This window comes from Urocitellus parryii, chromosome 8 (assembly GCF_045843805.1).
Source record: "Urocitellus parryii isolate mUroPar1 chromosome 8, mUroPar1.hap1, whole genome shotgun sequence".
NCBI classification, from domain to species: domain Eukaryota; kingdom Metazoa; phylum Chordata; class Mammalia; order Rodentia; family Sciuridae; genus Urocitellus; species Urocitellus parryii.
This window is the reverse complement of record NC_135538.1, coordinates 28,376,506-28,401,649: the sequence shown is the minus strand read 5'-3', so window position 1 is coordinate 28,401,649 and position 25,144 is coordinate 28,376,506. Positions and strand designations below refer to the sequence as shown.

The 25,144-nt window shown below is 36.2% G+C and overlaps 1 protein-coding gene across 4 annotated transcripts in view; it reads left to right on the top strand.

The window, feature by feature from the left end:
* Positions 1 to 25,144, top strand: part of Pde7b (phosphodiesterase 7B) — a 307,847-nt gene that overhangs the window by 267,368 nt on the left and 15,335 nt on the right. For all 4 annotated transcript variants that reach the window (XM_026391845.2, XM_026391849.2, XM_026391846.2 and 1 more), the window contains 4 exons: positions 1,015 to 1,110; positions 3,130 to 3,230; positions 4,474 to 4,605; positions 21,177 to 21,268. In XM_026391845.2, coding sequence (XP_026247630.2) covers positions 1,015 to 1,110; positions 3,130 to 3,230; positions 4,474 to 4,605; positions 21,177 to 21,268 — 421 coding nt within the window. The remainder of the gene's footprint in view (positions 1 to 1,014; positions 1,111 to 3,129; positions 3,231 to 4,473; positions 4,606 to 21,176; positions 21,269 to 25,144) is intronic.

Genomic DNA, 25,144 nt, shown 5'->3' with positions numbered 1-25,144 from the left:
AGGTGGATCCTTTGAGCCTAGGTGTTTGAGACCAGCCTGGACACAACATAGAGAATCCCGCCCCGAACCCCATCAGTGTGAGTAACATAGAGAGACCCCATCCTTAAAGAGAGAGAGAGAGAGAGAGAGAGAGAGAGAGAGAGAGAGAGAGAGATTTCATAGAACTACAGACATATATGTAATGAGAAATGCTGAAATTAACTTACAAATAACTGGCATGAGGGAGTTGGGAGGAGAAAATCAGTTTTGACAGAACTAATTTCATTTGTAGATTTATGAACAAGAAACAGTTGCAATGCTATTAATTATCTCTAACATGAGAGTTTTGAAATAATTGAAAGAATAAAATCTGCAGAGACCCATTGAATGAGGTGCCCTGGAAGAGGTGCTTAGGCAACACCTAATTTTCCATTTAAGACACGCAGGCATCTTCTTGGTCCATTTCAAATTCTCAAATAAACTCTTCAATGCTTTTAAAGTTCAAAAACATTATTATTAAGCAGTATTTCTTGAATGTTTATGTTATTATAGGTTCAATTTTGCATCTCTGCTGGCTTGAGTTAAAAAATATAGTCAAGTCCCTCTGGGGTGATGTTCCTTAGGAAGAAGAATAAGCTTTGACTGTTAAGCATTTTGATGGTTTAGATTCCCCTGTGAATATAAGCATCAATTGGAAGTGACTTCAGGCACATTTTAAGTGGCCACCAACTGTGTTTTTAAAAAGATACACACACATGTGTATGTACCCCACAATTCATTAGGCATAGTCCTTCTTTTAATATTTTCATTGTCTTTGGTATAAGGGGGAAGGTCTGAGCTAATTTTATTTGTATAATAAGAGAAAATCTAGGACCAGATCACAGTGATAATATCTAATATACTTGAATAATTTCAAATCCAAAGGGGGAAAATGATTCTAACAAAAAAACATGATTATACGGACCTTGGATCTTAGTATCATTTTTGGCATGTAGTAGTGATAAAAATAAGTTAAAGCAGGTGACTGTTCTCTAGGAAACAGCCTGGTAACGCTGCTGTGCCACCTCTTCAATACCCATGGACTCATTCACCATTTCAAGTTGGACATGGTGACCTTACACAGGTTTTTAGGTAAGTCTGTTCTTTCCACATTCCTACCTCCCATTCCCATGAATAATGACAGTGCATAATACTCTAATATAAAGTGGCAAGAACCACAACACAGTGAATAAAGGCCTCAAATTTATCTTAAATAATCTTTATTTTAAATATAGTTTACCCATCTCAAGTCATTGAGAAATTGTTCACCTCATTAGTTACATTTACTAGAGATTAAGAATCTGCAAAGAAAACCATGAAAACCATATAGCTGTCAAAGATGATTTTAATCTGCTCATGTGTTATCAAAACCCCTGTCGTGTACACCACAAATAATTCTAATCAGAAGAAGAGTTGCTGACAATTTTCAAAAGACTTTAAAAAAATTATGACTATTTATGTAGCACCCACTATGGGTAATTATTTGTTAGGTAATTAATTGTTAGGTAATTACCTCTAGCCATTTGAACAAATCCAAAAGTTAGAAATTATTTTTCATTACTGTCCCTATTTGGTTCATGGTTAAGAAGATGTACAGTGAGACTTATTTCTTTCCCAACGCCAATGGCTAGAAAATGGAAGATCAGTTGACCTCTAAATCCATCTAACTTGAAAGCCCTTCATATGTCCACTCAACCCTGCCACCACCTTTACCAAAAAGCAACCTCACTTTGTACATATTCTTATTTATCTGTCACTGAATTATCCAGGGCAGATTTCTAATCACAAATGGCTTTCCTCTGACACTTCATGTGTTTCTGGCTTTGACTTGTCACATGGCTGCACGTTGAGTTTGGAAGCTAACTAAATGCCATCTAGAGTAAAATAATGGCAGCCTCAATGGCCAGCCTTCCAAGGTGCTTCCATCTTCTGAGACCTCTTCCAAGGACCTGCTGTATTAACACATTGACTCTTACAGCAACACCTTTAGCTCAGAGCTATCATTATCCCCATTCTATAGAGGAGGAAACTGTGGTCAAGTAATGTGCCCTCTATAGATAATAAGTGATGGCACCATGGTTTAAATATGATTGTAAACAACCCCGATGAATAAAAGGTATATGAGGTATAACAGAAATATTTGAAATAAGCCACAAAATAGCTCCTTTCCAGAAATATAAATAACCTCTGAATGGTTGTATTTTAAATCGATTGAGCAATGTAGTGGGCGTGAATGGAGCCAAATAATTTTAGTCTACCTAAAAAGAGAGATACAGATTCTTTGGACACATTTATGTGCCCAGAAAATGTGCATAAATAAATAAATAAATAAATAAAAGCAGTTTTGACAACCAAATTAATACCAGAATGCACAGCCAGAGAGAATGCTTTCCAAATCTGGAAAGTATATACATTCTGACTGCATTTCATCCTAAGAATCACTTTGGTTATCAGATGCAGCAGACTAATGGCTTCTGTAGCAACAAACTAAAATTGCCTTGTCTATTATTTGATTTGGTTCCAGAGCATTCTAAGCCTGGCATTAGATTGGAGGGCATGGAAGAGGATAGCTTCCTTGAATAAGGGAGAAATATCTCCAAGGAGGTATTGAATCAATGCAGTACTTTGAATTTCTACCTGAAGAAGCCCCCAATTTGCTTGGTCTGTATTTGTTATTCAAGCAGTAACACAATTGTTAGATATTAGGAAGTCCAATGCTACCAGGGCTCTGAAAGGAAGCTCCATTTATGGCATATTATTCATAAAGGGCAGCAAACTTAAATAAACTATGGTGTGAAAGAAAGTTGTCCTTTTCCTACATATTTATTTTTCCTATGAATGAGAGCCTTCATGAATGCCAGAAAGGGGTGATTTATGAAGGAGGTGAGAAATCCCAAGGGCCTCGCAAATCCTATTTCCCCCCTCCTCTACACTATAAACAACTCAGTAGAACTGCCAGGCTTGCAAACCACGTTCATTTTCAAAGGATCCCCACACTACACATTTTGGAGGCACTGAGATTTTTAAGCAAAAAGCACCTTTAATAATTCTGATGGAGGAATCCATTCTTGTTTTGATTTTAGCTGACTGAGTTATCTGTTTACCTCCTAGTCATGGTTCAAGAGGATTACCATGGCCAAAACCCGTATCACAATGCTGTTCATGCAGCTGATGTCACCCAGGCCATGCACTGCTACCTGAAAGAGCCAAAGGTAAAGCAAGTCCCAGCTGCCTCTTCAGCCATCTGGAATGCCAAGTAAACTACCCAAACTCTAAATTACCCAGCATTTCTGAACATTCACAATATGAATGAAAATGGATACTAGAAAATTAGTCATTCACAATATGAATATAATAAAGTCACGGTATCAACTTTGAAATCTTTTAATATTCATGAAAAGGAATTAAATTTTCCGAGGTTTACTTTCATTTGTTAATGAGCCAACTAGGTATCCTGAATTCAGGGCCCAAGAAAACCTGTGAACACCAAAGACCTCTCAGTAAGCATGCTGTGATGCAATAAACCAATGAAAAGTTAAAAATTGAAAGCATTATAATAATGTTCATTACCCAAAATCTAAATAACTCATCACTATATAAAATTTAGTTCTTTGATAAAATGTTTAAGATGAACTTTCTTCATGTTTTTGGAAAATGACATTTCAGTCTAGCGGCTTAGTTCAATCACTTTCAACAAGCCACTAAATATACATATGCTTTAACATCAACCACTAAATATACAGATACCAAATAAGCATTCTTGAGATAAAGCTGGGTAGATGCCTTACACCTGTAAAATATCCCAAAGACTAATTAATGATTTCACTTTTTAATCTGTAAGAAATTTAAAGGTTGTAGTAAATCATACAGTTGCATTTTTTAAGTTAGTACGGGATTCCCATTCTCCTGCTTATTTTTCTAGCTAAACAAAAAAACTAAAGACTCTCACACATCCCTCCACTCTGTGTTTCACAATGAAGAAGCATGCAAATTTGGCAATTCAGCCAATTTCTTTCAAACAAGTGGTAAATATACATTACTTGAAATATACAAATGATTCTTTAAGGGTGTCCATCATCTTGTCTTCAACTATTTCCTTCATTTACTGCTTTCTCTAGGAGCAAGGCTCATTTCAGTCTCTTCCTTGCCTCCTTCCTGCCCACCAGGTAGCAATGCTGCCAACAAGCCAAGCCATTACAGAAGCAAAACAAAACACAGTGGTAGAAGCAAAAGGAGAATACCTGAATGCTCTGCACAATTTGAGCTTACTCAATTATTGTCCACGTAGCCCTTTTTTTTCCCCTGCAATTTCAAGTGCATGTCATCTCATTGAATACCTCACAGGATAAAGATCTGGCTGATAAGACTGATTCATTCTGTTTGATTTATCCAAAAACAATGCCACCCTATTTGTACAAGCATAATAGTCAGTCTCCCAATTTGACTTTTTAACAGTTGGCCAGCTTCCTCACACCTCTGGACATCATGCTTGGACTACTTGCTGCAGCAGCACATGATGTTGACCACCCAGGGGTGAACCAGCCATTTTTAATCAAAACTAACCACCATCTTGCCAACCTGTATCAGGTAAGTGAGCCCAATGTGGAGCCAGACACAGTATGATCAATAGCCTTGGGCCCAGGGAATGAGGATGAATCTTACCCTTGGAGACAGCCTTCATTCAAGGCCAGTCTCAGGGATAGAGACCACATCCAAAGAACATGAGTTTGAAATAGGTCCAATATATACCCCAAGGGAGATTAAATTGATTTACAAAGATAGTCAAGGAATTCAGTTTGCTCCAAACTGATTGTCTTAAGCTGAACAGGATCCCTGAACCTAATTTATCATGGTCCGAGTATATCTGCACCTATGGAGGCTGCTTTGTTCAGAACGGCCACTGAAGCCAGTTCTTACAGAGCTTCCATAGTTATTTCCTAGGTATAATCCCAATTTGAACTTGAGTCTCTGGAACCATTTCTGAACTTTATTGACCTCTAGTCAAAGATTTGTTACCAAAGACAAAAGATAGACTTTGTTGTTATAAAACAGTTCCACAGCATGAACGGACTGGCTTAAGATTATTTATCTATGATATCTTATCAGATAATAAATCCTATATCAGAATTGAATTACTCTCAAAGTTTTCAGTGTGGTTCTTCAGATATCTTCAATTGTCACTAGCAAAATCATTTCATATTACTGACTCACTTATCTCAATGTTAATAGATCTTTTTGGGGAAAAAAGCTGAGTGCTGAAAAAAAAAACTGAGTGCTGACAGATCTCCATAGAACAGCTATATTAAACAAAATTCTGCAGCTTAAGGATGCATTTATTTCCAGTAAAACACTATTGAAACATAGAGAAAAGTCTCTCTTCATCCAGTTGATTGGCTTTGGGCAAAAGTAGGAACTGGCATTCCAAGGCTTAGGGTCCACCTGGCATGTCCTTCAATGCTGGGCCCCCTGGAGCTGTCGGCCAGCACCTGGCACTGGGATTGACATGGCCAGGTCCAGGAGCAGAATGGTAGGACTAAGAAAGCCTTCCATGATGAGCTGAAAATTAAACAAAGAGAAATACAAAACTAAAGCGAATTTTTCCAAACCATCTCAGAAGCTAAATTTATTGCTTAAGAAAACAGACATTTGACTATGGAGAAAAAAAAAAAATGAATGACTATCCTGAGAACCCACATGCAGATTTTCTATTCCTGTCAACATTGACTTTTTCAAATGTCTGTTACTAGACAAGGGAAATCAATCAACAAATTCTGATGCTTGATCTCTTCCCATATAATGTATGTACTTTCATAATTCTAATTTCTCATTATCAAGTATATCATATCAGTGAAATTTAAGAGAATATTCACTGCTATTGACAAAAAAGAGGAGTTACAAAACTGTGCTTTCACATGCAGTATTTTTAAAAACACATAATGAATTCTCATTTAGACAGGATGTCAGAAAGAAATATGACAGATGTTAAAGACATAAAAACAAGAAAATAAATGGAGAATTTTATTAATAGTGCAAAAGTAGGTCCTCACTGATAATTAACAAAACTGAATACCAAAAAAGATAGAAAGAGATGATACTCCAATCTATCTGACTCTGATACTAAAGATTTTCTCAGAAAATATATTTCTAACTCAAACTTTTGAAGTTCAGATAATTTTTATTTCAATCTCTTTATTAAAAATAAGCCATCTAGTACAACCAAACTCTGTAATTTTTTTCAATGCAACATGTAGTATTATCTAGTTTTAATCAGCAACTATCTGTTGTATACATACACTAGGAATACAAAGCCAAATGAAACAAAATCTTTGCCCTTTAACATTTATTCCAACTCACATGCCCAAAATGAGCAAAATCCAAGGAAACATAACATTAGTTTGAAAGGAGTTTGAGGAGCTAGGTAAAGGTACATATATAAATAAAAACAATTTTTTTAACTCGTTGAAGAGTAAATACTTGTGCTGTTCTTTAGGTGAGTAGCTCACTACCATAAGTGAGCTACTATTGTTTGCAGAAGTGAATTTATCCATGTGAGCTATCTGGACTGGTCCCTGTTAGGAAAGAAAATGGTGAGGGAGAAATTGGACTAGAGGTCTCAAAAACTATATTCAAGATACTTTCTCTATCAGTCACCTGCTTAATTCATCTTAGAATCTCTTGAAGACTAAAGACCCTTGTCTTTCAGTGTTAGGGACAGTGTTAGAGGCAAGCCATAAAGACACTTCTAGAATCCCAGAGCTGGTTGGAATAAAAGCTGAAACTAGATTGAGACTAATAGATTAAATACAAAAATTATTTAAAAGAACCTGAAAATACTGAGATTTCAATTTCATCCAAAAAAATTATGACACCTTTATTTTTTATTATTTACCATTCCAAAAAGATAAAGATAATTCCTTCTAAAAATTTTTGTTCATGAGACATCAAATGGTACCCATCAATATGTTCAATTTTTATGTTTTTAAGTATCAATAAAAATTCATTTAATTTAATTTTTTTAAAATCTGTTCAAGCTGGGCACAGTGGCACGTGCCTATAATCCTAGCTACTAAGAAGGCAAAGGCAGGAGGATCACAAGTTCAAGACCAGCCTGTGCAACACAGCAAGACCCTTTTTCAACAACAACAACAAACTGTTCAGAAAGACAAATACTGCATAGTCTTACTTATATAAGGGGTCTAAAAAGTTGATCCCATAGAAGTTGAGAATAGAATAGTGATTAACAGAGTTTGGGGACAGTAGGGGCAGAATGGATGGGGAAATTTGATCAATAGATAAAGTAACAGGAGGAAAAAGTTCTAATGTTCTTTTGCATAGTAGGACAAATACCATAAAAATAACAGATTGTGTATCTCAAAATAGCTAGAAAAGAGGATTTTGAATGTACTCACCATAAAAATGATAGATTTAAGGTAATAAATATGCTAATCACCTTGATTTCATCATTACACTATGGATAGATACGTGCATCAAAACATCACATTGAACTCCATAAATGTCTATTATATGTCAATCAAAAAATAATTTTAAAATGATGACACAAAAAATAAATAATAAAAAAATTCTGCCAACAAATCATATAACTAACATTTGTGCAACACTTACTATAATCCAACCACTATACTAAGTACTTTTTATGTATTATAATCTATAATCTTTACAATAGCTCAGTGAAATGCATACTAGTATCATATCTATCTTCTAAAAAAAAAGAAAAGTGATACTTGAAATTTAAGTATTTTTCCTAAAAATAAACAGCTAATTAATGGCAGAACTGGGATTAGAATGCAAACTTTTGTTTCTAGAGCTACCTCTGCAACTCATACTGTTGGCCTACTGTGTACAAGACACAAAGAGCCCCCTCTTGATCCTCCTTCAAGTGAGGAAGACAAGAGGGTTAACTATTTTGCCAAGTAAATTATATAGTTACAAATAGATGTGATGGAAAGACAGAATGGAGAGGGAAATTGATTCTGCAAGTGTTTTCTTTTTTTTGAGAGGGGATGATGAAGGAAGGCCTTCAAGTATGGGTAATATTTTGAACAGCTGAAATGAAAGAAGACATTAGAGGCAGCATCAGCTGGTTACTTTCGGGGATTAAAACTTGCAATTCCAGAGTAACTGAAAATGGAATGTCTCTGTGGCCTCCAGCTGAACGTGGTTCTGCTGTCAAACTCCCCTGCTCTCAAATCAGTATCTTGGGCATCTCATGATTAAGTATATATTCTCTCTTTAGTAGAAATTGCTGATTCCCTTACAAGGACATGAATTAGGTCAGGAATTTTTTTTGGGGGGGGGGGCACCAGGAATTGAACTCAGGGACACTCAACCACTGAGCCACATCCCCATCCCTTTGTTGTATTTTATTAGAGACAGGATCTTAGTGAGTTGCTTACTGTCTCACTTTTGCTGAGCCTGGCTTTGAACTCAGGATCCTCCTGCCTCAGCCTCCCAAATAGGCATGCTCCACCTCACCCTGCAGGTCAGGAAATCTGCACTCTGCATTAAGTTGTAGATGAGGAAGTAACATAATTGTTCAGGTTCTCAATTTAAAAGGAAAAAATCATATTACATAATATATAAAGTGAGAAAAACATTAACAACATGTAATTTTTAATATCTTTGAAAATGTAGCCTTTAAGCCTATCAAAGGCCTATCATTTGAGACATGAATGGGTTTTCAGAAAAAAACTTCCAAATTTTCATAGGATATACATATGCATATCTTTCTAGGGAGAAGCTCTATACCTCTCATAAAATTTTAAAATAAGTTATAGATTCATGAAATGTCAGGAACCATGGTAATGAGTGAAATACACTCACAAAAAAAAATTATACACTCACACACAAATTTTGTCAACACCAATACTGTAGAGAGGATGTGCCAGGAATTATTGGCTTTGGGAACACCTTGTGCGTGACTTTGCTATCATCCAGACTCACTATAAATGAGATAAAATGGAAGAAGGCTTCCTCTCCCTCTTCTTGTTGGTTGTACTCTTTTAGCTTAATAAATAAGATCATTGTGTAATACCCAGCTTCTGCTTCTGCCTGAGATAAAGAGAGGGAGCAGGAGTGAAGGCCAGGTCAGAGGGCTCCCTCCCATTGTCTGCCGTCTGGGCTGCATTCCCTGGCTGAAATGCCAACCAAGTTCAATGTGAAAGCATGGCAGGCCCTTCCACCTGGCACCTCGCTCACCAGACTGGAAGCAGTCCAGGTATCAGGGAAGACAGAGAGGAAAAGAAAAATATGAAAGATAGGACTGAGATTTACTTTCCCCCAGGAGCAAAAAAAAAAAAAAAAAAAAAAATTGCTTTCTATCCTTCCACCCGCCAACCACATACAAAGTTAAGGTGGGATCAGCAATTCACAAAGTAGGTATTAAATCAGATATGATATTGGTTATTACAATATCATATCTGATGCTATTGTAAAGTGATTCCCTTGCAATTGTAAAGGGAATCACTTTCAGCTCAATTTAAAATTTAATTATTTTATCATTGATAAGAGTCTAATTAGATATTAACTAGTGACAGGGCACACTATAATGAATAGTTAATTGTTTCATTAAATATTATATGTATTGCATTCTGTCTTGCAGAAATTTAGATCATTTTCTTAATCATTTGCTGCAGGCACTTAGAGTGGGTCAGCATTTTTAACCACTTTTTATTCTTTTTATAATTTTTTTCAATTTTAATTTGTTATATATGATAACAGAATGCATTCAATTCATATCACATATAGAGCACAATTTTTCATTTCTATGGTTGTACACAAAGTAGAGTCACATCCTTCATGTCTTCATACATTTACTTAGGGTAATGATGACCATCGCATTCCACCATCTTTCCTACCCGTATTCCCTCTCCCCATCCCTCCCTCCCCTTTTCCCCTTTGCCCTATCTAGTGTTCATTAAATCCTCCCACCCTACCCCTGCAGCATATTATGGATCAGCATCCTTAAATCAGAGAAATAATTCGGCATTTGGGTTTTGGGGGATTGGCTAATTACATTTAGCATTATATTCTCCACCTCCATCCATTTACCTGCAAATGCCATGATTTTATTCTCTTTTAATGCTGAATAATATTCCATTGTGTATATATGCCACATTTTCTTTATCCATTCATCTACTGAAGGACATCTAGGTTGATTCCACAGTCCACAGTTTGGCAATTGTGAATTGTGCTGCTATAAACATTGATGTGGCTGTGTCATATCTTTTTGATATGTTTTTAAGTCCTTTGGGTATACACCGAGGAGTAGGATAGCTGGGTCAAATGGTGGTTCCATTCCAAGTTTTCCAAGGATTCTCCATACTGCTTTCCATATTGGCTGTACCAATTTGCAGTCCCACCAGCAATGTATATATTCCCCACATCCTTGCCAACAATTATTATTGTTTGTTTTCTTAATAGCTGCCATTCTGACTGGAGTGAGATGAAATCTTAGGGTAGCTTTTGATTTGCATTTCTCTAACTGCTAGAGATCGTGAACATTTTTTCATATATTTGTTGATTGATTATATATTTTCTTCTGAGAAGTGTCTGTTCAGTTCCTTGGCACATTAATTGACTGGATTATTTGTTTTCTTGGTGTTAAGATTTTTGAATTCTGAAGATTTTATAGATTAGTGCTCTATTTGACGTGTGTATGGTAAGAATTGGTTCCCAATTAGTAGGCTCTCTATTCACCTCACTGATAGTTTCTTCTGCTGAGAAGAAACTTTTCAGTTTGAATCCATCCTATTTATTGATTCTTGCTGTATAGGAGTCTGATTAAGGAAGTTGGGGCCTAATCCGACATGATGGAGATTTGGGCCTACTTTTTCTTCTAATAGACGCAGTGTCTCTGGTTTAATTCCTAGGTCCTTGATCCACTGTGAGTTGAGTTTTGTGCATGGTGAGAGACAGTTTTGTTGCATATGTATTTCCAATTTTCCTAACAACATTTGTTGAAGAGGCTATCTTTTCTCCAATAGAGGTTTTTGGCGCCTTTGTCAAATATAAGATAGCTATAATCATGTGGGTTAGTCTCTGTGTCCTCTATTCTGTACCATTGGTTTACAAGTCTATTTTGGTGCAAATACCTTTGCTGTTTTTGTTACTGTTGTTCTATAGTATAGTTTAAGATCTGGAATAGTGATGTCACCTGCTTCACTCTTCTTGCTAAGGATTGCTTTAGCTATTCTGGGTCTCTAATTTTTCCAGATGAATTTCATAACTGCTATTTCTATTTCTATAAGAAATGTCATTAGGATTTTGATTAGAATTGCATTAAATCTTCATAATGCTTTTGGTAGTATGGTCATTTTGACAAAATTAATTCTGCTTATCCAAGAACAAGGTAGATCTTTTCATCTTCTGAGGTCTTCTTATCTTCTAAGGTCTTCTTTAATTTCTTTCTTTAGTGTTCTGTAGTTTTTGTTGTAGAGGTATTTCATCTCTTATGTTAGGTTGATTCCCAAGTTTTTGTTGTTGTTGTTGTTGTTGTTGTTGTTTTGAGGCTATTGTAAATGGGATAGTTTTCCTCATTTCCCTTTCAGAGGATTTGTCACTGATACACAGAAATGCCTTTGATTTATGGGTGTTGATTTTTTATCCTGCTACTTTGCTGAATTCATTTACTAGTTCTAGAAGTTTTCTGGTGGAATATTTTTGGTCTTCTAGGTATAGAAACATATCATTGGTAAATAGTGCTAATTTGAATTCTCTTTACCTATCCATCATTCCTTCAATTTCTTTCGTCTAATTGCTCTGACCAATGTTTCAAGAACTATGTTAAATAGAAGTGATAAAACAGGGCATCCCTGTATTGTTCCAGTTTTTAGACAGAATGCTTTCAATTTTTCTCCATTTAGGATGATGTTGGCCTGGGGCTTAGCATAGATAGCTTTTATGATGTTGAGATATGTTCCTGTTATCCCTAGTTTTTCTAGTGTTTTGAACATGAAGGGGTGCTGTGTTTTGTCAAATGCTTTTTCTGCATCTATTGAGATGATTATATGGTTCTTATCTTTAAGTCTATTGACGTGATGAATTACATTTATTGATTTCTGTATGTTGAGCCAGACTTGCATCCCTGGGATGAACCCCACTTGATCATGGTGCACTATCTTTTTGATATGTTTTTGTATTCGATTTGCCAAATTTTATTAGGAATTTTTCCATCTATGTTCATTAGAAATATTGGACTGAAGTTTTCTTTCTTTGATATGTGTGCATGGTTTTGGAATCAGGGTGATATTGGCTTCATAGAATGAGGCCTCTTTTTCTGTTTCCTGAAATAAATTGGAGAGTATTGGAATTAGCTCTTCTTTAAAGGTCTTGTAGAACTCAGCTGTGTATCTATTCACTTCTGGGCTTTTCTTGGTTGGTAGGCTTTTGATGGTATCTTCTATTTCCTTGCTTGAAATTGATCTGTTTAAATTGTGTATACCATCCTGATTCAATTTGGGCAAATCATATGACTCTAGAAATTTGCCAATGCCTTTTATATTCTCTATTTTATTGGACTACAAGTTTTCAAAATAATTTCTAATTACCTTCTGTATTTCTGTAGTGTCTGTTGTGATATATCCTTTTTCATCATGTATGTTAGTAATTTGAGTTTTCTCTCCTCTTCATTAGCATGACTAAGGGTCTGTCAATTTTATGTATTTTTTCAAAGAACCAACTTTTTGTTTTGTTAATTTTTTCAATAGTTTCTTTTGTTTCAATTTCATTGATTTCAATTATTTCCAGTCTTCTACTGGTTTTGGTGTAGATTTGTTCTTTTTCTAGGGCTTTGAGCTGTAATGTTAAGTTGCTTATTTGTCGACTTTTTCTTCTTTTATTTTTTTTAACTTATTTATTTTTTAGTTTTCGGCGGACACAACATCTTTGTTTTTATGTGGTGCTGAGGATCGAACCCGGGATGCTCGCATGCCAGGCGAGCGCGCTACCGCCTGAGCCACATCCCCAGCCTATACTTTTTCTTCTTTTAAAGAATGAACTTCATGCAATGAACTTTCCTCTTAGAACTGCCTTCATAGTGTCCCAGAGATTTTGATATGTTGATTTATGTTCTCAATCACCTATAAAAATTTTTAATCTCCTCCTTGATGTCTTTTGAAACCCATTGTTCATTCAATGGCATATTATTTAGTCTCCAGGTGTTGGAGTAGTTTTTATTTCTTGTTTTATCATTGATTTCTAATTCCATTCCATTATGATCTGATAGAATGCAGGTAGTAGCTCTACTTTTTTATATTTGCTAAGAATTGCTTTGTGGCAAATATAATCTAGAAATATAAAATATATAATCTATTTTAGAGAAGGATCCATGTGCTGCTGAGAAGAAAGTATATTCACTCATTGAAGGATGAAATATTCTATATATGTCAGTTAAGTCTAAGTTATTGATTGTATTCTTGAATATAGTTTCTTTATTCAGCTTTTTTTTTTTTTTTGGAAGACCTATCCAGTGTGGAAGAGGTGTGTTAAAGTCACCCAAAATTATTGTGTCATGGTCTATTTGACTCTTGAACTTAAGAAGAGTTTGTTTGATGAACACAGATCCTTTATTGTTTGGGGCATATATATTCATAATTGTTATGTCTTGTTGGTATATGGCTCCCTTGAGCAGTAGGTAGTGTCCTTCTTTATCCCTTTTGATTAACTTTAGCTTGAAGTCTACTTTATTTGATATGAGGATGGAAACCCCTGCTTGCTTCTACAGTCCATGTGAGTGGTATAATTTTTCCCAACCTTTCACCTTCAGTCTGTGGATATCTTTTCCTATGAGATGAGTCTCTTGGAGCCAGCATATTGCTGGTTTTTTTGTTTGTTTGTTTTGTTTTTGATCCAATCTGTTAGTCTATGTCTTTTGATTGGTGAGTCTAGGCCACTAACATTCAGGGTTATTATTGAGACATGATTTGTATTCCCAGCCATTTTTGTTTATTTTTGCTATTTGACTTGTTTTCTCCTCTGATTAGTTTTTTCTTTAGTGTAAACCTCCCTCTGCTTATTTTCATTATTGTTTTTCATTTCATTTCCTCTTCGTGGAATATTTTGCCAAGGATGTTCTGTAGTGCAGACTTTCTAGTTGTAAATTCTTTTAACTTTTGTTTATCATGGAAGGTTTTTATTTCATTATCAAATCTAAAGCTTAATTTTGCTGAATATAAGATTCTTGGTTGGCATCCATTTTCTTTCGGAGCTTGGTATATGTTGTTCCATGATCTCCTGGCCTTCAGGGTCTGAGTTGAAAAATCTGCTGAGATACGAATTGATCTCCCCCTATATGTGACCTAATTCCCCTCTCTTGTGGCTTTTAAGATTCTATCCTTATTCTATATGCTAGGCATTTTCATTATAATGTGCCTTGGTATAGATCTGTAATTTTGTACATTTGGGATCCTGTAAACCTCTTGTATTTGGTTTTCCAGTTCATTCTTCATGCTTCAGAATTTTTCTGATATTATCTCATTGAAGAGATTGTGCATTCCTTCGTTTTGAAACTCTGTGCCTTCCTCTATCCAATAACTCTTAGATTTGGTCTTTTGATGCTGTCCCATAATTCTTGGATGTTCTGTTCATGGTTTCTTTCTATCTTCACTGTGTGGTCAACTTTATTTTTCAGATTGTATACTTTGTCTTCATTATCTGACATTCTTTTTTCCAAGTCATCTAGCCTGTTGGTTATGCTTTCTATTGAGTTTTTCATTTGATTTATTGTTTCCTTGATTTCAAGGATTCCTGACTGGTTTTTTTCAGTATCTCTATCTCTTTCTTGAAGTCATCTTTTGCTACATGTATTTGCTCTCTTATCTCTTTATTAAAGTGATCAGTTTTTGCCTGTATTTGCTTATTTAGGTCATTCTTTAATTCACAGATCATTTTAATTATGAACCTTGTGAACTCCTTCTCTGACATTTCATCAACTTCGCTGTCCATGGGTTTCTGTTATTATAGTGACCTGGTTTGTTTGGGGCACTTTCCTCCCTTGTTTTTTCATGTTGTCTACGTGTCTTTCCTTCTTGCAGTGTGGATCTGAGATGTTACAGTTTCTTCCCTACATTTTTGTAGTACCCATGCAGATTGTCTGTACCTCACCTTGCTGTTGGGCTGCCAGACCCTGCTGGTGTCCCTCAAAGGATGCTACTGCAACTAAAGGTGGTGGTGGCAATACCCGGGGTAACTTGAGGTAATAGTGGAGGTGCCCCAAGATGGATGCAATGTCTTACAAAGATGGGGCTGAAAGGGTGGGCCTTATACTGTCTTTGAGATACCTGCTCTGAGATGCAGCTGCTCTTAGACCCTGTCTGTTGTCAAAAGGGTAAGGGTTATTGTATAGGGAAGGCTATGATGGTGTGTGCAGTGTCCCAAGGTGGAAGTGGGTTAGGCTTGGGCTCCGGGTGGGGGGCAGAGAACTTGGACCTTCCCTGAGCCTGGGTCCCTCATGTCTTGGTGTGGGCAGATCTGGGCCAAGCCTGAGCTCCCACTGTGGTCTCCACTTTTTATTCTTAATGATTCTGAACCACAAACATGAGTCAGTTAGAGCCAGGAGACTTGTTCCTTCCACATGGTCCTATGATCTTGCTTCTAATGATCATGTGTAAAAGATTATGCATAACCTTACAATTTCTGCAAGAGAAAAGGTGTTCTGCGCAAGCACTGCTAAAATTCTAAAAGGGAAGCTCAAATTTGATTTTCTGTTTCCCCGTGTTTCTGCGGGTCCTAATTTGAACTCAGGCCTGCCAAAGTGAACTACAAGTGAAATCCACACTCCTTGCTCTGAGATCAATGTCTTGGGAAGAGGCAGGTGAAATGAAAGAAAGACATCTTCAAACAGGCATTAAACAAGGCAGTGCTATAATTTCTTCAAGGACCAAGGTCTCAAGATGCCTCTCTTCCACAAAGGTTTTCTGAGCTGGGGTTCTTGGAGGGTTACCAAGGAGACCACTTGTTAGGAGACAGCTCATCAGAGTGCATATCTCCTGGAGTCTTGCATCTTTTTTCACAAGCAATTAAAAATGAAGACACAGACTATGTTCCTGTTTGTTTTTGTTTTCCCTTCTTGTATCCTCTAGATTTAAAGGTATAATTACTTCTGATGCCTGATATACACCAGGCTCAGTTTATCAACATCACTTCAAGTATTTTAATCAAAGAAAGTGTCCAATAAATGGGGGGAAGGATTGCAGTTTAAAGCTACCTTGTATGACAGCAACTCTGCCAGAATCTCTTTGACAAATAGACCCTCGATTTAATTTGAAAATCCGTGTTGTGTGGTGTATTGCTGTTAGCTAACAAAGGGGTTGTTTTGTTCATAGAGTGGATAATACTTGATGAATCCAACAAAAAGAGAAATAAATGTTTTTACCACCAAAAGTATAAGGGTTTTGTTTATCCCAAATGAAAATTCTAATAGGTCTTATGGCCACCAAGGTGGTTGTTTTCTCTTCCAAATATAAGATGAAGGTCTTTCTGAAAACTAAGTATGCCAAGTTGAGACCCAGAACTTGTCGTCATAATATGAAATCACTGAGCTGATACTTCTTCAAGGTAGGCAGAAGTGGTACCTAAGGCGTATTTCAAAAGCAGCTGGGATGTCAAAGGCTATTAAGATGGAATCATTTCTTTAGATCCCCGTGACCATTTCTGTTGATTTTCTTCTTTTTCTCAGTTTACCTTTTGCTGAGAGTGATCTCAGCCTCTATAAAAGTCAGATGAATCTGTCAAAGTAGAGATGCCTCCATGCTCTGGAGGACTTGGCATCATTATCTCAGGCCTGCCCCCCAGCCCCCGCCTCTCCTTGGCTCAGGGCACCCCACCTTCCTTCCTTCTTACATCCACACACACTCAGCCTTGCTGGGTTCACCCCCTTCCCCACTGTGCAGCCAGAGTTGTTTCCTAAAACTCAAATCAGACCACAGGGACTCCTGCTCAAAACTCCACTGCTCCTAGGGACTACGTCCAAATGGCCTACCACAGTGTTCTAGCCCCATCCTCCCCTGACCCCTGTGGTCATCCAGCCTCTCCTCCTACCATCTCCCTACAGGCTCCTGTGCAGCATCCAGTCGGAACTATTTTAGTTTCCCAAACTTATCACTCACTCCTGTATTCATTCAACAAATATTTATGGAGTGCTTAACACATGTCAGGTGCTGGGAATACAGAAGATAAACAAAAACAAACAAAAAAAAAATCCAAGCTTCCTCCTAGGGAAATAGAAAATAAACAACAATAAAACAAAGAAGGATGATATCGAGTGTCCTCCTTACTCTTCCTTCTACCTAGTTTAATCAAATGTATTATTGTATAGTATACTACTGTAGTGTGTATTTTGCTTGGGTATAATGTATAATATAGTACATTGCCTAGTACTCTCTGACTGCTAACGCATTCATCTTTTTGGTTGCAAACTTGCCGGTATCTTCCTCTTGAAGCCTCTTTTTCTCTAAAATCGCACCTTACATTTGCCTCCTATATGATTACACAGTCCTCTATTGCTTCCCTTATCACAGAACGTATCAGTCTAAACACCATCGGCTGCAGTGAATATTTAAGAACAACTTTTGCGGATTGTTATGTCCTTACTAAGAGCACACCATGCAGAATTCGTGAAAGTGACTTTAAAATTCATTATAATGATGTTTTTCGCATCTCGGAATTGACAAATGTTACCAGACACAGGTTATTTCTGGAGTCATTTACCTGGTCTGGGTTGTCTGAATGAGTAGGGGGAAAGAGCCAATTGCTTTAATATTTAAAAAACTCTTTGACGTTGCCCTAAGTATGAGGATTTCACAACAGAAAATCCCAAATCTGACTTTTACCAGATATTGACCAAAAATTCAAATAGGACTCTTTTTCTTTTAACAGTTCTTTGAACTTTTGCAGCTATGAAACTTTGGGGTTTGGGAAACTAATTACTCAGTATCCATTCAACAAATATTTACTTATTCAGGTGGCACTGTGCCACAGACTGTGGCACAAAGATGAATAGGTATGCCCTGCTCTCAATAGCAGTCATGGATGGCAGCCATTTTCAAACAGGGCATGTGTATCCATGGGGACACATGAAGACTTTCCAACAGGTACACAGGCATGAATAGTATCAACAGAATCCATTTTCAAGCCCTTCAACTGACCTGCCTGGAATGTGCTTACAGAACAGCAACCTCAATTCTGCCTTTTCTCACCTATCACCATCACCCTGTTCCTACTTTACAGGAGAAAGACATCCCTCTTACCCCTTACAAATCATACTGCAGGTTGTCCCTGGTACAAAAACTCCAAAGAAATCACTAGAAATATTGAAATTCTTCTATAATTGATATAACCTAACATTCCTATCCATCTCATAAATTTTTACATTACCAATACATTTTTATTCTTAAGCACAGTTATTTTTTCCGAATTTCCTTATGTATGTGCTTTGGTCAGTTAGTTACAGATAATAATTGCATGATAAATTCAAGCTCAAAAATATTTAATGCTTAGAGCCTGATGTTAGGAAAATCCCTTGCATTAAAATTTCAGTCAGACAGGAGGATTGCAAGTTCAAAGCCAGCCTCAGCAATTTAACAAGGCCACAATCAACTCCGTGGAGACCCTGTCTCTAAATAAAATACAAAATAGGGCTAGAGATATGACTTAGTGGTTGAGTGCCCCTGAGTTCAATCACTGGTACTCCCCCCCCAAAAAAAAAAATTCAATTTAAATACTTATTTCCATTGCAGAAAAATATGATAGGGCAAAAATAAAAGATTTTCACACATCAAAAATATTTCATTAAAATAGAATAATTAAATTAGAATTAATTCATCAAATTAGAATAATTTTCTATGGGGAAATGGAATGAAAATATAATTTCTAGGGTCAGGTTGTAGCTCAGTAATACTGCATGTGCCTAGTAAGTGCAAGGCCCTAAGTTCAATCTCTAGCACCAAAAGAAAAGAAAATGTAAATTCTACAGAATTGATTTAAAATTCTTTAAAAATTTATTTAAAAATAGATTACTTTTGTGTTTCTTCCAAGGAGAGAGAAATTGGCATTAAATGCTATTGGTATTTAAGTTTCTCTTAAATGTATAGTACATATCTTGATGACTTTCAATTTTAGATATTCTGAAAAGTGTATAGGAAATCACATCTCATTGCAGGCATTCATCAGCTTATACATTTCTGGATTCTGGAATCCTAGATGTTGGAGCACAGAGGAGATTCTTGGGGACAACAAGGTCTTGTGCAGAGCTTAAGTCTCAAGTCTGTCTGACCTGGGTTAAAGCCACTCTCCAGCCACTTCCCAGCAGTGTGGCCCCTTTGGGAAATCAAAATTTTTATCATCTATGTTAATAACAGCAGAGGGTTTTTGTTTTCTTACTCTCTGGAAGTCACTGCCCAAAACACTCTTTTTTATATGAAAACTCTTCCACAAAATAGTGCATTTACAATCACAAACTTGGCTGTCTTTTATTCTATGTCAGGTTCCAAGCCTATTCAATTTCCTTCCATTTTCTTGATGCTCTTCTCCAAATATGGTCTCACCAGCAAATTTCCCAAGGATCTTTGTACTCTGCCTCCAGGAAGAATATTAATGAAGATGTTAAGTCAGGCTGGCATAAATAAAATTGCTTAGGGCATCCTCCAGATAATTTTGTTCCACTCAACAGACATAGTATCATTTATCATTAGGTCCAGTTACAGTTTTCTGACCCCTTGAAAAACTCACATGAGGACACTTGTGTCCACACATCTACTTGAATTAGTCTTGCAAGTGAACTCATGAGCTACTGAATTAAATGTCACTGCAGGATTGAACATCTGTTACATCACACTAACCTATCACTCTCTGTGCCCATAAATCTTTACAATCAAAACAAATTAGTCTAGCATGTTATTTCTAACAAACTTTCTCTTTTGTTGTGTATGGCTCATGCCCAAAAGGAGATAATAGACCAATGGATGAAAGTAATAAAATCTCATCACTGGTTCAAACATGGTCAAGTGGTGAGCAAAAAATAATGACTCTTTAGCAATGAAAGAAATGAATAGCAATTTAACACAGATGGGGATGTAGCTCAATGGTAGGCCCTGAGTTTGATCCCCAACACTTAAGAAAAAAGAGAGAGAGAGAGAAAGCGAGAGGGAGAGAACAGACTATATAGAGGGTGGGTGTACCCCTCTTGAAACAAGACAGAAAATTAATAAACAATTAAGGAAATAAAGCAAACAATTGCCTGGGATTGAGAAGGGTTCTATCCTGTATGGATGAAGTCAGCAGAAGTCCATAGTGTTTGATAATTAGAACAAAGCATAATGGGGTGTAAGATTCCATCATTATTTAAATGGTTAATCAAATGTTCAGGTGATAAGCATATTTATTTTAAAAAATAAGGTCAAAGGAAATATTACACAGTAGAGACTCCCACAAAGTAAGAAATATTAAGATATTTGAACAAGAGAGCAATTGTGGACTCCAACCCTGGAATCTACATTTGGGCTAAATGCCAGTGTTCTGATCATGAAGGTTATTGTCAGAGCTGTCTTCGTGACAGTGGTTCTCAAACTTTAGAATACATAAGAACTAACCCCCCACTGCTGAGTCAAAACACTATTGACTGAGACTGGAGAGTCAATGTGTCACCAGTTGCCCTGATGGTTCAGACTCAGCAGGTTGTTATCAATGTGAGAGTCAATGGTCAGGGCAGGGGATTAAACCAGCAGCTGGGAGACCTGCCTCTGATGGGTTGGTAGAATAAACTTGGATTATGTTCTGACTGTAGAGCCTCTGGTTTTCATTGTTCCCTGTTTTGAACTACTTCACTTTCTCTCTTCTGCAGTTGGTGTTGCTTAGCAGAGCTCTTGAAAGCAGGGCAGAGATGAAAGTGAATGAGGCCAGGAATTGAGCCTCATTCAGCCCTGCAGTGGAGGGTCCCCAGACCCTGCCACTTTCCCACCATCATTCTAGCCTGGGACAGGTCTTGTGGTGGATATCCTTTGCGCCTCTTTTCTGGTCTGCCTCTGTGTGGTACCAGACACCAACTGGCCGGAGGGAAGACGCTAGCCTCCAGGCAGCTGTGTTTAGGTGAAAGATGAGTATCTGGTTTCTCCCTCATTTATAGCTTTTGTTTTCTTTCTTTCTAGAATATGTCTGTGCTGGAGAATCACCACTGGCGATCTACAATTGGCATGCTTCGAGAATCAAGGCTTCTTGCTCACTTGCCAAAGGAAATGACGTAAGTGCTCTGAGATGAAACAGACTGATGTGCACAAGTAAAGATAAGGTGTTCTCTAGGGCGTGCTTGGGACCCCCTGCGTGAGTGGCTGGGAGCCAACCGCTGTGCTTCCTGCCTGCCCTTGCTTGTCTATCTGAGCAGATTTGGTGTCAGTTACTGCAACCCAGAAACCAGAATCTCTCTGGGTGCTTTGAAAGGGCTTTGGACGGTCTCTGACCCAAAGTCAGGAAAAAGGATAATAAACAACTCTCAGCTTTCACACTTTTCAGCATCAATGCTCTGCTTTGCCAAATTCCTGTCCTTTATGTTAGTAAAATTGTCCTCCCATTTAGAATCAAAGAATAAATATTTGTCAAGAAGGAACATAGAAATTCTCTGGCTAGATTTAGGACTGGTTGACTAAAGTGTGTTTTGTAATTGCCAGTCTTAGCAGAAATAGTAATTAGAAATTCTTTTCTAAAATGCCTTTTGTGAAGTAATTGAACTGGGCCCAGCAATTTTGTCACGATTAATTTGTCTAATGAATCTTGCATTTTAAACAGAAGAGGAAATTCTAGTTTCCTGGTCTACTGTTCATTAGACCCAGTATGTAGGCCGGATCTTACCAAGTCCAAGGCCACTGCTTCATTTTCCTCAGGGACCCAAACTAGCGGCTATCCTGTGTTCCAAGGCCATCACTAATTCTGATCTGTTTAATGAAAATATGCAGAACCTGAGGAAATTAGGTGAGTGGCAAAAATAGATCACTGTACCCTTCTTAATGACAAGCACATAACTTGGGGTCAAGGACCAAGTGGCATTTCCCCATAGGACTAGCAGCCTGCTCTGTGTTGGAGGTTTATTCCTGGCCCTCTGATACTATCTCATGCTGTTTCCTCCAACCCAGAGGAATGTGGAACTTACAGTAGGAACTTCGGTCTTGATGACTTTTTACCCCCTGGAACTAAATAAAACCAGTCCTCGTACATGGTATAAAAACATGTGCCTTTTACTAAAATAATAAATCGTAAATACAAAGAACTAAATTCCAAAAGAACTAAAAATTTGAGCAAGAAATAAAACAAGAAAAAGAAAAGGAGGAAAGATGGGGGTGAGTAGGAGGGACAAGTAAAGAAAAAAAAGGGAGAAAAATGAAGATAGAAAAGAAAGAAAGGGAAAAGTAAGAGAGGGAAGGACCGCAGGGTGACTAGCCTTGTTCCCAAAAATGCCCACATTAATCCTGCTTGGTGCTCAATTAGTATTCATTTGCTGAGATACTCCTACTCACCTCTATGAAATCCAAATAAAAATACCATATTCATATGTCTTTGTGAGACACATGTTATAAATGCTTTTGCTAGAAGAATAATTGCTATGCAATGATTTATGTGAATAAATAATCATTTATTATCATTCCTTTGCTCGTGCAAATCATTTTCTGATGTTTAAAAGCAAGACAGTAACTGTAGAAATTAAGGAAAGTTGAGAAAAGTATTGGTTTGAATCATATGAAGTGGCTGAAAGTCAAAAGCAGAATATTGGTGGTTTCATAAGGTTTAACCTGTTAAAAAGAAATTTGAAATGACTTATAATCCTGACATCTGGAAATCATTAATGTTATCCTGGCTAGTATATATCCCTTTACTCTTTTTTCGGTATAGCCATATTTTAAGAAAATGGGGAACTTAAAGTTTATGTCCTGATATTTTTTCACTTATGATAAAGACATAATTAAGTCTGTTAAAGTAAAGTCATTTTATTGGCTACTGGCCAAAATAGTGCCCAAAAAGCTGTAACTACAGATTAGTGTTTGAAATTTATATGGTTTTTAACTTTTTTGTATGAATATTCATTATGCATTCTTAAACAAATTATTTTCTCAGAAATATTTGTATATAGAAATTATTGGCCAGAAAGGTCTAAATTTTAAAGATTCCTGTTGCCTATCGCCAAATTGTTTTTTCAAAAAGCTATATCTACCAGTATTCTCATTAGTGAGTTATAAGAAAATCTATCAATGTGCCATCACAAAACTTCATACTTATCTTTATTATATTTTTATGTATTTGAAAATCTGATATATACTTATGAGTATATATGATATGGAGGAGGAATAAGGAGATGTAGAGAAACAGAGAAAAGGAGATTCGTTTGATTTGCATAAATTTAAAAAAAATTGTTGTAATTGCACACAATACCTTTATTTTATTTATTTATTTTTATGTGGTACTGAGTATCAGACCCAGTGCCTCACACACGCTAGGCAAACACTCCACCACTGGGTTACAACTGCAATCCCCAGTATAAATCTTTTAGCTAAAATGACATTGACATTTTTCAAGTATTTAATGGCCATTGCTATTTATTTAGAGAACAAATTTTTGTATTTGGTCTTTTTCTATTTTCCCATAAGTATTATTCATTTGTAAGAATTCTTCCTATATTAACTACAGTAGTCATTTGTTATATGTTGTAAATATTGCTTGAAGGTTTTAGTTTGTCTTTAAATTTGATTCATAAAACATTTCACCTAACTAAAATAGTTATATTTTCCAACTATAATACTCATATCTCAATTAATAAATACTCAGATCTTTAAAAATTTATATAATTTAAAATATAATGAAGAAAATGAAAATAACTCCCACTATACATCTTTCTAGTTTATTTACTATGAAGACAGAGATCACACCTAATACTATTTGTATCCTGCTTGTTAATATAAAAATATTATATGACATTTGTCCATATTAATAAATAAAGCTGTACATCATATACTTACTAATTGCATAGGATGAGTGTACCAGGGCTTATGAAGCTAATCTCCTATTTGATAATTTTTGTGATCTTTTCCTCCCTAAAATGTTCCATTATTATAAACAATAAGTACCCTTGTAATACCTGTCTTTACTGATCACAGTCTCACCAACACATTAATATAAATTTGTAGATGAACTACCGGTTAAATCATTTCTACCATCAAATGCTTTTAACACTGATTCCTAAATTACCCTCCAGAATTATTGCACTAATTTACACTCTCACAACAGAGCCTGAGAGAGACCATTTTACCCACACCATCAACTGCATTAGGTATTGCAATCATTTGTTAATTTAGCAAATTATTTAGCAGTTACTTTCAACTCTTGCCAATAAAAATGGGAGGAATAGTATTACATAGCTATTTTGGTTTGCTTTTTGTGATGCTAAGAATATAAACTATCACTTCCTATTTGGGGGGCATTTTGTATTTCTTTTATGCACTGCCTGTTTTATATGATTATTCATATTGTTTGAAAATAGGTTAAAGCTGTATGTATAGCTTATTAGAAAACATGAATGAATGGTCTTTGAAAACATGAACAGTGGGACTATAAAGCTTATAAATTATACTGCAGGGAAATTTTTCATCAGAATTTAGAATGATTGGGGCTGGGGTTGTGGCTCAGCGGTAGAGCGCTTGTCTAGCATGCGCAAGGCCATGAGTTTGATCCTCAGCACCACATAAAAATAAGTAAATAAAATAGATGTATTGTGCCCAACTACAACTAAATATAAATAAATATTTTAAAAAAGAATTGAGAATATTTCTTAAATAGGAGAAAGAACTTAATCATAAATAAAAAGAAGTATAGACTACGCTACTTTAAAATTTAAGACTTTTTTTCAATATAGCACATCTTAAAGCAGAAAGACAGGCCACAAAGTGAGAGAAGATATTTGCAGCACATAATTTTCAAAGGCCCAATATTTAAAATATATAAGAAATTCTTAGAATTGATAAGAAAAATCAAGACAAGCTAATTAAATAATAGATAAAGATCAGAATAGAAACTTCACAAAAGAGGAAATACAAATGTACAGTAAACAACATGAAAATATGTCCAGTCTCAGTAG